The 17,421-nt window shown below is 40.0% G+C and overlaps 1 protein-coding gene across 1 annotated transcript in view; it reads left to right on the plus strand.

Moving 5' to 3' along the window:
* The first annotated feature begins 1,489 nt into the window (after positions 1–1,489).
* LOC128948648 (type II inositol 3,4-bisphosphate 4-phosphatase-like) overlaps positions 1,490–17,421 on the plus strand; it is a 28,951-nt gene continuing 13,019 nt past the window's right edge. Inside the window, exons 1-3 of the mRNA XM_054293406.1 lie at positions 1,490–1,539; positions 5,197–5,309; positions 7,135–7,289. Coding sequence (XP_054149381.1) covers positions 1,527–1,539; positions 5,197–5,309; positions 7,135–7,289 — 281 coding nt within the window. The 5' untranslated portion in view covers positions 1,490–1,526. The remainder of the gene's footprint in view (positions 1,540–5,196; positions 5,310–7,134; positions 7,290–17,421) is intronic.

Below are 17,421 nucleotides of genomic sequence, written 5' to 3' on the forward strand. Positions count from 1 at the left end.
ACAGTTCTGAGTGGGACACTCAAAAAATAAGAGGTAAGACATGATGTGGTAAGCAAGAAGCAGGCTGGTGGGAGCTTACACGAGTGAGATAGGCAGGAAGGACTGAGTTATGAATAGTCTGAGGAAAAATTTGACAACATTTAGAAATAGCCTGATTACCTGGGGGCTTGTAGAGGAGTTGGTATGAAAAGATGCCTGGCTTGCAAGTGAAGTGGCAGGAAGTGTTGTTCCCAGTGGTCATTTTACATTGTGTGCAAAGAAAGCCATAGGAGAAAACAAAATAACTGCATATTTATAAATATGGATATGTACTAATATCTGCCAAGAAAATAAGTTCAATGCAGAAGCAGCTTTAATGCATGCAGTTACAGTCTGCTTTTGTCTTAATTCAAAATGCTGCTTAACTCCTAAAGTTGTACATTTGTTTTTGAGACTGAAAACACCACACACGATTTATGGCTAAAAACATGGAGGGGTTTGTGGGATAAAGAACCTGAGAATATAAAAACACTTTCGTGGCAAATTTCTAGGAAATGTTACTGTATTAGAAAAAAAATCTTTTAATTTGTTTTTTGATAGAATACACTTGAGAATGTTTCCGATTTAAAAGAAATGTTCTCATGTGACAGTGCAGCAATGGCTACTAAGGAAGTAGTTACATCTTCTCCCTGTGGCCTGTTGAAATATTTGCTTCCCTTGTTCCCAATTTAGCAGCATATTTGGTATCTTCTGATCTGTGTCCCCTTCTCTCTGAGTTTCTCACTTATCTGCCCATGCCTCTCTTCCTGTACTCCTCCATTCCCGTTTCAAATCTATTCTGAAGATGAATTTCAAAACTTTGGCCCTAATTGTCATGGGGACATTCGTGTCTTTACAATCATATCTCTTGTAGTACCGTGAGATTTAGTTTCTTGGCATGTGAAATGTGGCTGTTGTAGAAATCTTGGTCTCAGAGAGAAAGATATTTGTTTTTATAGCTACAGTTATTTTGTAGATAAGCTTCTCTTCCATCTTGTGTCACTTCCATATTATCCAGCTCTTACAGAAATTGGTATGCTTAAGCAGTAGCAGCACTAAGAGATGGAGAGTTGGTGTTCTCTGCCTGTGGTACCCAATTTTTGGAATTGGAATTCCCCCAAAGTGCCTTTCCATTTATTCACGATTTGTGAGGGGAAAAGAATAAGTGCCTTATTGCATGTTTGTAAATAGATTGCTTTGTTAATAAACTTTTGGAAGAAGTATGCATCAGCGATGATCTCGTTTCCAAAAATTAATTCCAAAGCATACAAGAACTTAACTACTGCATGTTTGACAAAATCTAATGCATTTAGCACCAAAGTTATTTCTTTATGCAAAGAAATAACTATGAAGGATAATTTATCTTTTGTTGTTGTTTGTGGGTTTTGGGTTTTTTTTCATAATTTATTGTGTATTTTCATAGGTTTGGAGATACCACTTTGCAGGAAAACATTAACCAGGAAAACTTAGAGCTTCTCAAAGAATATTACAAGTTATTTACAGAAAAAATGCCTCCTGATTGTGAGTACAAAATAATGCAATGTCCAAATCGGTTTGAAAAGCTTTGAGTAGGTAGAAGGTTATAAGACAGTAATATTAGCAGAATCCCATAACTTGTTCCATAAATTTAAACATTTTGTACCTGTACATGACCCTGCTGGTCTCAGGAGTGATTTCAGGCCTTGTGCCACAGCAGAAACTACAGAGAAAATGAAACAGAGGAATGATGAACTGAACAGCTATTTTAAGTTATTAAAATAATAAGTTTGTTAATATTTCATGTAGAGGACAGTCTGTACCTACTGTATTTTTACATAAATACTTGGTGGGCAATTTCATCAGCTTCAGTCATACCCTCTGTTCTTATTCTGAAAATATGTTGAGGTTTGGTGAACCATGGAGAAATCTGCAGATCAAATACAAGCAATGAGCCACATCATCATTATATGAACGACAAGGTTTCATTGGAATAGGCCCTGTATTCCACTTCTGTAGAACTTCTGTATTATAAACATAAGCATTACTATGCTGTTACTCTGATTGCCAGAAGCAAGGACTGAAGAAAACATCTGCATCAATCGAATCCTGTTAGTTTTAATGCCCAAACTATAGTCCCAAATGTGGGAGATTTAACTGCCTGATGTTTAAATGCTATGTAAAACTTTAATACATCACATGCGTATGTATACATGTTTATCTCTTATATCAGGATGATTTTAATTTGTTAATCATTTTGACAGAAACAAAAGCCCTTCCTAAATGATGGGCAGGATGCCCATCCATCCCCCCACAGACCTAGTATTTATTTCCAGGATGTCTACAGAGAAACTCATACAATAAGTTGGGTGATTAATTGAGGGGAATGTTGCTAAGAAAACATCCTCGAAAAACTAACCTCATGCAGGTTAGGACTAAGGTAGATCTGCTACCTCATAAATGGATTTTATTTTATAAAATACTGCATGCAGACAGTATTGGCTACTTTTCATTAACACAATTTAAACTTGTACTGCCTTCCTGAAGGATTATTAGTGAGCCACACAGTTCCTGGACTTCTTTCAGACTGTGAAGGCTTTTGAGAACTAATTGTGTCTAGTTCATCGTGTATTTTCTGGTTATTATAACTTTCTTGCTTTTTTTCTTTACCTTTAAGAACTCAGTCTCTTCTTTATATAATTTTTTGTGGAACATAAAGCATCTTTTGGTTCCACTGCCCTTCCCAGTAGCTCCCTGCCAGTATACAGAGTCAGTCTTTTGCCTTGGAGAAATGTGCCTTTTAAACCAGCCCCCTGGGAAAAAAGGGAAGCTCTCAAACTTGTTCATTTGTGGCAGGACTTAATCCCACTCCTGTTCCCCCTCGTCTGGAAGACAAACCTCCATACAAGGCTGGCAGCAACCCTGGTGCTGGGGCCACGTGAGAGGCATTCAATATTGATGGCTTTTTGATGGTTTTGTCCCACCTATCCAGATAATTTCCTATAATGCCAAATCTGTGCTACAAAATCAATGCAGGACTGTGTTCCCAAAGCTGTCAGTTCCAAACAGTGCTCAAAAAGCCCAACAGAATTTGAGCATTTGCAGCCCTATTTGCCAGGCTGTTGGATCCACCCTTGGTAGCCTCCCTGGCCTGCTGCCTCATTCATATATTCCCTTTCAAAGAATTCAATTTCCCACTCCCTGAAAGGTATTGCCACCTTCGCTGTTAGTTTTCCTCTTGTGTCTGTATTTCTCCTTGGCAATAATAGTCTTGCTTGTAACTAAGCATCCACTGACTTTCTGTCTTTAGGATGAACATACACTTCGTCATTTACCCATTTGTTAACTTCTTAAATTCTTTTAGCAGAAACTGAAAATAAGAGCATGTTTCCAGCAAGGTTCCTACCAAAAATGCTGACCAAATATAGCTCAAAATGGTACTGCTTTTATAGAAATACTAAGACAGTAAGGGTCCAAAAACGTAAGATAGTTGTTTAGTAGTACGTAAGTACCTGAAAACAAAAAGGCTGTTTGGTATTTCCAGGCTTCTCCCCCTTATCAGCCTGATTTGGTGGTTTGGTACTGTGGGGGACCCAAGGAGTTTAGGCCATTGATCATTTCCAGTCAAGGTGCAACCCCTTTGGCAGTACTGTGAATTAGGAGACTCTTGCTGTACCTGTGCTGAAGTCATCCCTCTGAGATGTCACGTTTTCTGCTGTGACCCAAAGGAAAGCTACTGGGAGCAATAGAATGTTTAGTGATACATTTGCATCATCTCAAAGCATCTTTGCCATTTTGTGCTCTCTGTTTTAAAGAAACAGATGCACCCATAAGTGTAATAGTCTAGCAGAGTGTGATGTGGTTTTATGTGCTCTACATTATCTAATGTACAATCAGAGCTTGTGATACAGAGGTAAAACAATCCACATTAAAATTATTGCAAAACAGATTCTGGATGTACGTTTTCCTCCCTTTTTCTTTTTTTCTTGTTTGTTTGTGAGTTTTTTTAGACAGCACAGTATGACTGGAGCAACTTAGTTCTTTTTGAATAGATTTAAAGTACTTCTTCCTATGAATCATGGATAAGGGAAACTACAGAATTTATTAGATGTAAAAGGTAAAAGCCTGTTGATGAGAGGGATCATTCCAACTTGGATCACGTTAGGAGAATGGATATTGACCTTCATTAATACTTCCCTCATTTTTTTTCTTCCAATTGAGTATAAGTTTTTGGGCTTGGGTTTGGGGCTTGGGTTGTGGGGTTTTTTCCCCTCACTGGATGGATAATTTACTTTCTCTGCTTGAAGAAATCCATTGATCAATTTAGTTTCACTTTGTTCCACTTGATTCTGGCCCCTTTATTTGGTGATAACTATGATTTAAATTCTTTTTACTTTGCCACCATGAGAAGAAATAATTTCAAAAAACAGATTCTGCATGTTTTTATTGATTTTCAGAACTAGCAAGGATAAATGCAACATTAGAAAAATCCCTCCTCTATATACATATGAAACAGAGGGGGAAATTAAATTGCCTACTCTTGAATTTTTGCTGGAGATGTAGGATAAATTAAACTTCAACTTAAATTCCATACCCAGAACAAGCAGGTAAATTTTTGGATTTTAAGCAAACTTGAAATTATTTTCTACTTCAAAATAAAGCCCCACTTAATTTCAGGAGAAAGATACTTTGTTACTTTTTAGAGGGGATACTAAGTGCTGTTTAACCCTTATCTTACATTATAGAAAAATCTAAGGCATATTTTAAAACAAAAACTAGATGTTTCAATTTGAAAACAAAACCCTAATTTTTTACTTTAATTTTAAAAAATAATCATCCCATCAAAGCAGGTTGTAATACACTCAGTTTTTTTTTTATTTTTCTGATTTCTTTTGAATGTCTGTAATAGCTGATGAACAGAACTACAGCAGAGATTTGGTTTTGTTTTTCACCATCCATTTATAAGATAAAGGTTGAAGATACTTCAAATTTCCACGTGAAGATCTTAGGGAGGACAAGGCAATACTCAAAAGACATAAGGTTTGCTTATTCCTTAAATATTTAGCTGGTAATTTCTATCCTGTGTTCCAAAACAAGGCTGTAAATAATAGACCTGTTCTTTACCATGAGCATTCTTTAGTCGGGACAATCATATCACCAACCTTATCAAAATGAGCAACTTTTTTCGTCCTTTTTTCCCAGGTTTACCACATTTTCAAGAACAAAATGATTTAAAGGGATTGCTAGAAAGTCTTCATCAAAATATCCAGGCCAAAAAGAGAAAGAATGTAGAAATCATGTGGCTGGCTGCAACGGTGAGCTCTCTTGTTTCAAAGAAATTGATGAACTAACCATAAACTCATTTTCATAAGCTTGCTGACTTTGTAACTGCAATGGATTTTAAGGAAATGACTGGAAAACTCACTGGTTAAAGGAGGCAGATGTGCTGTAATAGTTTTTTGCAGACAATTTCTTTTTCTCACTTTTTAAACTGGTAGAACCTGCTAGAATTTGAGTGATTTGTTTGATATCCATTCTTTGATAATATAAAATTACTCAAAATAATTTTTTAGTGTCCTTGAGGTATGATGTGGGACACGATTGCTTGGTTCCCTTACTTTAACTTTCTGAAATGTGTATTTCTGGTCCTAGTGATCTACACACTGTTATTCTATATTCCATTTATTTATTGAAAAAGATGTAAGAAGAAAACTTTGTCAGTGCAGTAGCTGTGCAATATCACTTTTTTATTGCAGTGGAAGTACAAGATTCCACATATGAGCCCATCACTCATCCAGAATAATTACCTGGGATTTTTTTACTTTATTTTATAAATGATTTTTTAATATTTTAAAATTTTTTTAGGACTCATTCACATCGAATAGCCCCAATGAATCGGGGGCTTCCAAAGATACTAGTGCAAAGAGAATTAATCTCTTCAATGAAACAGTTCTTTCACATAATTATTTAAGCAGATTATCATATAGTACTTGTTTTAAATCCCAGTGCAACTGTTCAAATTTTTAAACAGATTTAACTTTTAAAATTTTCAATTATATGATGGAAGAAACACTCATAGGTTCTCCTTCACTATCCTGTACCTCTTTGGATTCTAAGTAAGATTCCCTTAATTGGTTCCCTAAATTAAACTTTTGAGATTGTCCTCACCATGGTATCACAAAGAACTTAAAGGCTCTAAGTATTTTCTGATTTTTATAGAATTTAATAGTATTTATTGTTTAATAGAATTTCTAAGAATGCAATTAGCATTAGATGAAGAAACACTTATTTGCTGGACTGACACTGGTCATGTTTCAGTTCATGTTCCAGTTCATCCTGCGAGCTCTCCCATGATAGCCAATGCGGGAAGTTTCTTTTTGTGATTCCTGCTGTAGTTTATTGCCTTGCTGCATTCTCACAAACATTTTGAGGTTTTGTACCATTACACCTGTGATTCCCCAGGGATAGGTGTAAGCAAAGTATTACCTTTTCTCAGGACAGGTTATATCTGGGAAATGGTAGATTTGGGCACAGAAGCTCTCCTTCAATTTTTCTTTTTCTAGTAAAATATCATTTGAAACCATAGTATAAACTAATGGAATGATACAACCACAGATTGATTCCTAAGAGGAGGAATCATCCTCCAAAATGTCATGTTTCCTTTATGTGTTATAACTTTTTCAAAGTATAAGTGAAAGTAGACAATCCATGGCAGCAATTTGTTAAACTTTATTAATTGTGAGCCATACATTGAACAGTTCACCTGTTGAAAATAAAAACTATGTAAGTTAGATGTGTCTGACTCCATACCTTCACAAGAAGTTAGTCTGCTACATTCATGTTTGTGAGTTAAGACTCACCATATCTTCATTCATCAGATATTCAGACAATTTAGCTTTCATTGAACAGGGCAGCTGCTGCATTCAGTGAGGAAACGGTGAAGGAACTGTTTCTTTTATAGTTATGAAAGTCCCATGTCAAATTCAGGAATTCAGTGTACTGGTACTAACTTCCAGAAGATGTTTTCTTCTTGAGAAGTGCTGTAGCTGTCTGGAAGCCCTCGCTGGGCTTGCAGAGCTGTAGGGCTGCGCAGCCTGGTAGGAAGGAAGGGCTGACCTGTGGGGCCTGCCCGTGTTTCAGATTTGCCGCAAGCTGAACGGAGTGCGCTTCACCTGCTGCAAGAGTGCCAAAGACAGGACATCCATGTCAGTGACGCTGGAGCAGTGCTCCATCCTGAGGGACGAGCACCAGCTGCACAAAGACTTCTTCATCCGGGCGCTGGATTGCATGAGGAGGTACGTGGGGCTCCATGGAACTCTGAGCCAGGCCAGGGCTGCCAGCGAACAGGGCCTGAGGCTGGTTCTGAGGGCCCAGCAGAGCCTGAGGCAGGTTCTGAGTGCCCAGCAGAGCCCAGGGCCATGGGCACACAGGGTCTGAGGGTGGTTCTGAGTGCCCAGCAGAGCCTGAGGCTGGTTCTGAGTGCCCAGCAGAGCCCAGGGCCACGGGCACACAGGGTCTGAGGGTGGTTCTGAGTGCCCAGCAGAGCCCAGGCTGGTTTTGAGTGCCCAGCAGAGCCCAGGCTGGTGCTGAGTGCCCAGCAGAGCCCAGGGCCACGGGCACACAGGGTCTGAGGCTGGTTCTGAGGGCCCAGTAGAGCCCAGGCCTGCCTGCACAGGGTCTGAGGCTGGTTCTGAGTGCCTAGCAGAGCCCAGGCTGGTGCTGAGTGCCCAGCAGAGCCCAGGGCCACGGGCACACAGGGTCTGAGGCTGGTTCTGAGTGCCCAGCAGAGCCCAGGCAGGTGCTGAGTGCCCAGCAGAGCCCAGGCTGGTTCTGAGTGCCCAGGGCCACGGGCACACAGGGTCTGAGGCTGGTTCTGAGTGCCCAGCAGAGCCCAGACTGGTGCTGAGTGCCCAGCAGAGCCCAGGGCCACGGGCACACAGGGTCTGAGGCTGGTTCTGAGTGCCCAGCAGAGCCCAGGCTGGTGCTGAGTGCCCAGCAGAGCCCAGGCTGGTTCTGAGTGCCCAGGGCCACGGGCACACAGGGTCTGAGGCTGGTTCTGAGTGCCCAGCAGAGCCCAGACTGGTGCCGAGTGCCCAGCAGAGCCCAGGGCCACGGGCACACAGGGTCTGAGGCTGGTTCTGAGGGCCCAGCAGAGCCCAGGCTGGTGCTGAGTGCCCAGCAGAGCCCAGGCTGGTTCTGAGTGCCCAGGGCCACGGGCACACAGGGTCTGAGGCTGGTTCTGAGTGCCCAGCAGAGCCCAGACTGGTGCTGAGTGCCCAGCAGAGCCCAGGGCCACGGGCACACAGGGTCTGAGGCTGGTTCTGAGTGCCCAGCAGAGCCCAGGCTGGTGCTGAGTGCCCAGCAGAGCCCAGGCTGCTTCTGAGTGCCCAGGGCCACGGGCACACAGGGTCTGAGGCTGGTTCTGAGTGCCCAGCAGAGCCCAGACTGGTGCTGAGTGCCCAGCAGAGCCCAGGGCCACGGGCACACAGGGTCTGAGACTGGTTCTGAGGGCCCAGCAGAGCCCAGGCCTGCCTGCACAGGGTCTGAGGCTGGTTCTGAGTGCCCAGCAGAGCCCAGGCTGGTTCTGAGTGCCCAGCAGAGCCCAGGCCTGCCTGCACAGGGTCTGAGGCTGGTTCTGAGTGCCCAGCAGAGCCCAGGCCTGCCTGCACAGGGTCTGAGGCTGGTTCTGAGTGCCCAGCAGAGCCCAGGCCTGCCTGCACAGGGTCTGAGGCTGGTTCTGAGTGCCCAGCAGAGCCCAGGCCTGCCTGAGCAGCAGCCTGACTGCTGCTGGGTCACCTCAGGGCAGGCTCTTTGCAGCGGTGTGTTTTATCTGTCATTAACAGTTTGTGAGACAGATATGTGAAATCTTGCAAGGGTCAGCTCACCGACTGTAGAATATGAGCAGTAGTCTGAGCAGCAGTTGCTTTTAAAAAAAGTTATCTTTCAATTTTGAGGGTATTTTAAAAACCATTTGCGCAGTCATTAAATTTTTTGTTCGACATCTACACAAACACAGAGAAAGCAAAAGAAAAATTTGTTACGCATGGCAATTCTTACTAGTCACGTTATTGAAAAGAAACATCCAAGTAGGTTTGGACTGGTGGTGTTTGCCACTAATACCTGATGAAATCTTTACTGCGCTTTAGAAGAAGTGAATTAAAACATGTTTTATTCTAAATTGCAACTATGCAGAAATTGAGGCTGATATTATCAGGAATGTGTAATTAAAAGATGTAAAGATTTTTCATTACCTGAGTCTTTGATGAATAAAAAAACCTTCTTGAGCAAACAAATGTCAATCATAAAATTAATCCACATGCTAGATTATCTAAAGAAACTTTCATCATTGGTTTTAATGAGCTTAATCATATAGTTTTAATCATATAGTAACAGTTCTAATCACATTGTCAAGAGGAGTTTTAAAATGTGTATCCCCGACACTAGAATAACATATAACAAAGGTCACTGCAAAACTAATAGAAAATATTTTGGTCAGCCTGCAAAGAAGTAACTGAATCATATCTTGGACTTTTCTTAAACACAAATTGTTTGTATGGTGGCTTTATAAAGATCCTAATAAGTAAACAAGCATGTTTACGGTCTGTAATGGGTAATTCTGGACCTTCATATTTATTATTGCCAGAATAGGTGCTTAATGTGTAGACTAATACTGTAGGTTTGCCCACATAAACCCTTTGTCCTTTGGCAAAGATAGCTGCTCTGAAGAGAAAAGGTAATTTTATAAAGAGTAAATGAGCTGAGATGGCTTAGCTGTAGGTTTAGTTGACAAGTGCTACTAATGCAGTGAGATGTGGTGTGTTGAACTGAGCTGTATTGTTTTGGATGTATTGCACCTTGCATAAATCCCTCAGTCTCTGTAGTGATTCAGTGAGTGAATGAGTTTTGTGCAGTCTTTCATAACTACATATTTTATCATTAATGAATTCTGAGTTTTCTGTGTTAAATTTTGTTTTTTGGCATTTCAAATGCTTTTTTTTTTTTTTTCTGGTATGTCTCCAATAAATACAAAAGTATGTAAACTACAGTAAGTTACCAGACAGGAAAATAATTTAATTACATAAAATCGCCATAATGTTAGAATAGCTTTGAGTAGAGTAGGAGATTGGAAAATTTTCACAGACATAAATATAATTTTAAAAAACCTGAACTTGTTAGTAAAAAAATGTAGTAGGTTTTTGTAGATCAAAATATAAATGGTTTTGAGTGGGTTTATGTCATGTGAGTGATTTGAAAGTTGAGAAGATTAACACATTAGTTATATTTGCAGGCAACAGTAATTTGAAGTCACAGAAGAATGTTGTAAAGGCAAAAAAATCAGAATAATACTTAAAAATTAAACAAGCAAATGGGTATATGAGGTTGAAGCACCATTACAAAAATGTAAAATCTATCAGTTATGCTGTACTTTCAAACAGACAAAAGCTTTATCCTGCTCTTGCCCTGTATATGAATTTCAGAACTGAATTAAAGTAGGTGAAAAATGAGTTACTTTGACTTGGGTAATAGGATTGTCTGAGGACTAAAGCAAAGGCTTTGCAGTAGTGGCAGTAGCATACAAAATAATTTGCACCATCAGGATAGTAAAGAAATAAATCTTCTAACTATGCTGGTTGCTATCAGTCTAACACAATACTAGAGGTTTAAAAATAAAATACAAAAAAAACCCAGCCAAATTCCTCTTTTTCCCTCCCGAATTCAAAATTTTCACGTCTAAGAAGAGAACCTATTTTCCTTCAAGGGCAGACAGAGAAAAACTATTTGCCATTTAATTTGCAATTTTAGCAGTTTTTTTCCCAATGAATCTTCTCTAGATCACTTTGTTAAAGTTTGTCAATCAAATCCCTTTGTGCTGATTGCCACAAATTGCTTTTATGCCTTTCAGAAGAACAAGTAGACATGAAAAATTCAGTTTTACCATCTAGAATCCTAACAGTTTGGGTTGACCTTTGAAAGGCTTCTTTTAAGAGTTAACAGTGGGAGGTAGAGACTGCTGTGAAACTAAGTGAACTGTAGAAGTAAATGGTGATTCAAAAGCAGACTTTATTGGAAATGCCATAATTTTGAGATATGAAAATTATAAAGGTGCCTGTGTAGCCATTAGACTTTTTCTTTGTCTGCCAGTGGTGACAGAGCTTTTGCAGTGGAAAAAGGAAGCATGCGTTTACAGGTTCATGCTTCCTTGCCACCAGCAGCTTGGAGATGCTGCCCTCCTGTGTGCTGCTGCTTTTCAGCTTCTTCAGGGTGCCCAGAATTTTGAGCAATCCAGAAGTGATTCCCAAAGTTTCAGCGTATTTGCCTTGGTGTACATTGCATAACTCTGTTTTGGAAAATACTGCCTGTAGCTGTTCTTTTAATGACTTAGTTTGTAAGTGGAATTGTTGTCGTTTAGTGATAAACTCTACAATGTTTGTTGCTTCTTTATAAAAAAAGGCTGTACAAGAATGCTTCTATTAGTTCTTCCTTTCACTTATGAAAAATGTGGAAAATGAAGCAATGATGGCAATGCACACTTTCTCATTTACAATATGTAATAGATGGCTTTGTCCTCAGTCATAAGTCGGGCCATTATGATGCTGCAATTGATGTGTACCTGGAGCAGCCATTCTATAAATAATTCCACATATTATAATTTCCTTGATATAGGTTTGTGACTTCCATTGATCTTAGTGACAGGCATAGTTCAGAATGAGGAAAATCAATATATCATCCCCTCTGTATCAAGTGCTTGTAATTCACATCGTATTAAAACCCTGTTTATAATGTCTCTGCCACTTCCAAGTCTCTTTTTGCAGGCATCAATATTCTTATTTTTCCCTTCACCCATACCTGAATGTTTCCTATCATTCAGTGTTAAGTCTATTCCAAGAGACAGAGAGGCACAAAACTGGTTTACCTGAGTTCATTGCAGTATCTGTCACATGGTTCTATTTTTTTGGTCTTTAGAGCTGACTGCTGTTAAGGGAGGATGGACTGGTGGGCAATGCATAATGAAGTAGCTCTGTAAAAAAAAATAGATTTTTTTCCCTTTTTAAAATTTATTTCTTTTCTGCCTCTATTTAGCTTTATTGTTTCAGTGACAGGATCCCTTTTGGAGGCTGTGGGTCATGAATAACCTCAGGATCTCCTGTCATTGGGCATGTTTCCAATAAAGCCTCAAAGCAGTAACAAAGGCCATGACAAATCCACTGTCTATGGTGAATCCTCCATGCTGTCAGCCTTATCATCGTTCTGAGCTGGGCACAACACCTGTCACGTGTTTCTGACATTGAATACAAAATTTGACTCAGTGTGGCACACACTGTTTCCACTTGAAACGGTTAAGGATATTTCAGGGTGTCTTAGATAAAGTGCCTATCAAAAATCTCCCTGAAGCACGAGTTCAAAGAATGAATGATCTGGACAACAAGTATTGGGCTTTTGATGAGCCAATTATAAAGAAAATATCTCCTTTTTTAAAGAGCTGTTTGAGGACATTAAAAATGAGTGAGTTGAGGAGGAGGAATATCTGACCTCCACCACCTTTTCTTTTTTCTTTTAGAAGTATAAGCACAGTGCAAACAAAACTTTCGAAAGGCAAGCCTGACTTCCAGTATAGATTTTTACATCATTCTATGGCTCTTTAGAAACTTAACATCTCTATTTGGAGGTGGAAGCTGTAGATGATTTGCATCACCTGATGTGCTGATAGGAGCCTGGGCATTAAGTAACAGTAAGGTCCAGTTTTGGTGCTTTGAACTGCCATCCATCTTGTTTTCTAAAAGTTAATTCACCTGTTGTGATTAGACAAAGCTAGCATGCAAGTAGTTAGATTATTGTAAAATATTGTTTGGTGTTCACTTTTGAGGTTTTTCTAGTTGCTTATGGAAAACTTCATTAATTTTCTCATTCATCTAGTGCTTTATTGCTTATTAAGAGCTTCCATGAAAAACTCGGTCTTAGCAGAAATCAACAACCAGATGTTTATAATCACCAGACTGAGTAATACCAGGTTTCTTCCTGTTATATTTCACTTTGATTAAGATTTCCTGGAAGAGTGTGTGGGAAAAGTCCTGTATGCATGTTCATTATCTATTGAAAATCCAGTTCCTACAGCTGAATTACCATGGCTTTGGCCATGTTCAGCTAAATCTCAGGAAGAACAACACTGCCAAGTCTAAAATGTAGATAAGAAAGAAGCAGGAAATGAGAGTAAGAGGGCAGTAGTAGCATACAACAGCGAGTTAAAGCTATCAAACATGAAATTTCTTCTAGAAGTTACTGGCCTCTAAACCAGTGTTCTTCTCAGAGTGATATAACTTGGACAGGGAGGGCTCATAACTTCCTGTCTGCAGTCCCAGCAACCTACAGACTGTCCAAAGGTGGGAGGGGGCACACAAGGATGAAGCAACCAGCTGCTCTTCCAGACAAGGTGGTTTTGTGATAGCAGATCCTGCATTCCTTCAGGAGAAAGGTGACGGAGTGTCAGGCTATAGCTCTGGCTGCCTTGTAAAGGAAGCAGCTAAATACATTTCTAGGTTTATCTTTCCTCTCATTTTAGACTCCCTTGATCCCTTCATAAACTTAGTTTCCTATTGTAGGAATGCTCTCTGGCTCAGATAATCATCTTTTCTTGTCCAGCAGCCTGGTTTCAGGTTTTTTTTCCCTGAGTCCCATCCTTTGGGATGGAACACTGGCTCAGGGCCAGCCACCATCTCTGGGGGCTAGCTTAGTGCTTAAGATGTACATGACATGAGAGAATTCAGCATTCAATCTCCACATTATCTTTTTCCATTTTTTATTATGATGCATTCATAAGGTGACCAGGCACATTCTGTTATACAATTGTGCTTTCAAATAATTAGGGTCCTATTCAGCTTCAGACACTGGATCTGAATTTTTCTATCTCAGGTTCTTTAGGGAAGGAATCTAAAATCATATTGGATACCAAAATAAAAGGAGAGATGTAATTGTGTGTCATCATCAGCCCCCGTATTTTATAACCATAATTTGAGGAACTGTCTTTGATGTATGGGGGTTTTCTCCCTTCAGCCTGCTGCTTTTTCTTTTTCCAATGAGCATTTCCCTGTTTCTTACTCTCTTGCAGTAACATCTTAGTGTGTGGTATTTTTATAGAAACTCTTCTGACAGTGGCTTTTCTCAGCTTAGTTTTAGCAGTAGTTTCTACTTGTTGCTTTCTGTGGCAGCTCTGGTTTGGTGAGTGACATTTTGTAAGCGTGTCCTTACCATTACAGCAGCCACTGGTGACCTTTCACTGGAATCCCTGGCAGCAACAAGTTGTTTCTCAGTATTAACCTGCAATACAAGTCCTGGTAGCTGTTTGCAGTGCAGTGACCAGAGGAGTTTCCATTTGGATCATTATGTACCTATTATGTATTTCCTACTTTCATGATGTTGTCTGCAGTCAGCTGGAACTAAACCCAGGAATGGAGACAGCAGTATTATATTGCTATCCTATTCTCTAGATCATCCAGAGATAAAGCTGGGAGATAGTTTGGGGAATTTGCATTCTTAGTAGTGGAGGTCTCTGCTATAATTTGTATGAATAGAAAGCACATGTTTGTAAGGAAGTTAATGCAAAGGAAATGTTGGAGTCCTGCCAAAGTGCACAGCCCGCTCCACAGCTGACTCCTAATGATAGAACAGTTAAAGTAGTTTCTGCAGCCCTGGGACTTAGTGGTGCTGCAGTTGTCCTGTGGGTCTAACCAAACCCCTAATGCCACAATCCCTGGGCACTGGTTTGGCTGTGCATCTGCAGTGCTGTTCCCGTGCCCTGGTCTGGGTTTACTTCCCTGCCAGCCTGTCTCCTCTCCCCAGCCTGCAAGTTGCCATGTGTGTGTTGTCTTCCAGCAGTGGGAAAAGCCCTTGGCTTTTCTGCTCTGTTGGAGATGCTCCTAATGCCCCAGGAAGGTGCCAGAGCGCGTTTCTGCCTCTGCAGAGTCTTGTGATTCCAGACAAGGCTTAGCCAAGATCTACAGTCCCTTAGACCACGGAGATCAGCGCGTGGGAAGGGAATCACTGCTCCCTCTCTCTTCTGTTAAGGGATGACATCCTTTGGTATGTGAACCAGCCTCTTTTGTTAGGTTGCCTCTTGCTGAGGGAGACAATGCCTCTGTGTGTGCTGCTCAGGAACTTCACTTACTGCTCCGTGAAATTGTTGTGTAGTACATAGATAAGAAACCTTCCTTTCTGTCCCTCTCATTCATCCTATGGGTTTTCTGATGTATCATCAGCTTTAATTTCATGCTACAGCCTCCCCTTGGCTGCACGTCTCCTTACCCTTGTGGGAACACTGTAATGTGTGAGCCTTCTTATCCCACATTTCAGTTTAGCTGAACTCAGTCCTTGTGCCCAAAGAGGATATGTACACATTGCTGTTCCTTCCCCTCACACCGAGAGCTAGCATGTGCCCTTTGCTTCTAGAGAAAGACAGGCTAAAAAGGCATCATATTATCTGCAATAGATCACTGAGATACACCTGACTTTAAAAAATATATATATTTACTCTTCAGCCCCTCTCCACTCAGCATTTTTCCGATTTGAGGAACTTGTTTAGATTACTGAAACATTGAAAAGACTGAGGTGCAATCTGATCACACAGTCATGTATTTTATAAAACCCCGTTGTAGGATCATCTGGTTAATAGTTTGTGTCCTGGGTGAACTGAAAATCTGATGAAAATACATAATTCCTGTCAAAATAGTGTTGGCTTTTATATTTGATTTGCAACCATCGTTCCAAAGTTGGTGGTTTTTTAATTTAAATTCCTTTATAATTCTTTCATAACTGTTGATAGCAGAGCATCTACAGAATACAAAGTAATCAGCTCAGAAAGGTTTGCAGCTTCCAACAAACTGCCTTGTGGTGTGTAGTAAGTAAAATATGTGAGGGTCCAGAGTAGTTTGTTGTGGAGTGTTTTTCATATGGTTTTGGTTTGGTTTCTTTAGGGTTTTAGCTCATGGTGTTTAACCAAGACTGGCATGGTCTCTGTTCTAAGTTTATTTCTCCTAAATGGTTGTTACATTGAAAGCCTCAGGAAAGCAAATGAAAATGGGTAAACTGGCACTGTGGCAGAGGCATTATTGGCTGGTTTTGAAGTGATCAAAGTAGCATCAGGCAGAGGCAAGCAGCTACAACAATATCTCATTCTCAAAGATCCATTAAATTATTCTTAAAATCCACAAGAGACTGCTTTGATAATATTGGCTATAACTGGTTTGAGTATTTATTCCACTTGCACTTTTTAAAGTCAAATGTTTTTTGATTTAAAAAGCTTATAATTGACAACCAAAGGGCAAGAGAAAGAAATGCTCTTGGATCTCTTTCAATTTTAAAGTGGGAGAAAACTAGTACAGAGGTGCCAAGTCCTTTATGACATCATAGTCCTTCCTTTGTTTGAAATTTCATTTGAATCTACTTTTTCTTTAAAAGGGCCTCTTCTCATAGACTGTTTTGCTTTAAATAAGAGTCCTGTTGCTGTACTTGAGTGTGCAATAGCAAAGCTTGTAAATAATGTTCATTACCTTACTGACATTCACTTTTCTGCATAGTACTAATTCTGTTTTCACACTCCTCCTTGCTACTTGGGTTCATGCTGACATAGCAAATGCAGCAATGCTGGCTGCACAATTCAAGGCTCTCTGCCTTCTGGACACTGCTGAACTGGTGTTTAAGCTTTTGAGTGCTGATGGATAATCTTCCCTCAATATCATCCTGAATAAAATCCTCTCTGGCTTTCCTGCTGTGTGGTAGCCTCAGGGAGAAGGCTGCTCCCTATGTCACCTTTCTCTGTAAAAATTTGCTATCACAGTGATATTATCAGCAAATTTGTAGATAACCACATTAAAGTTAGTTTGACGTTCATTTGCCATGTGAAGACGCTTTTTGAATTTATTTTTCAAGTAATTTGGCACATATCAGACGACTATGATGCTGTTTATTTTCTCTCCTGTGCCGTGCAAGGAGCCCAAGATGTGCTGCCAGATTTATTATCTTCATGTGATGATCTTTGTTTGTAAATGAAAATTTTGGTGGGATAGAAGCTCTAGGAAAATGTAGGCATTTCATACAATGTGATCAAGCTCTTGTTCTTGGTTTTCAGAGAAACTTGAGTGCAGTAACATTTTTCAAATCAGACACATTTTCTTACTTTTACACCAAGGGTATTCACTGGCAAGACAATGCTGGGTACAGTAGTGTAGAAAAGTATTTGTAGGCTTAGCAGACTATTTAAAAATCTTTTTGTGACAGATGTATCTCAAATTTTATATTTTCTATCCTAAAGGCAATCGTTCTTCCTGCTATCACAAAGCATCTTCTTTGGTGCAGCACAATAGGGATTAAAAAAACCTCATTTCAGTCTTAACTTAATTCCAATCTGAAAAACTTGCAATGAGGTGGTAATGAACT

Source organism: Melozone crissalis, unplaced genomic scaffold (assembly GCF_028551555.1).
Source record: "Melozone crissalis strain CALT ecotype California unplaced genomic scaffold, PUWL_Pcris_2 ptg000146l_1, whole genome shotgun sequence".
In the NCBI taxonomy this organism is placed as follows: domain Eukaryota; kingdom Metazoa; phylum Chordata; class Aves; order Passeriformes; family Passerellidae; genus Melozone; species Melozone crissalis.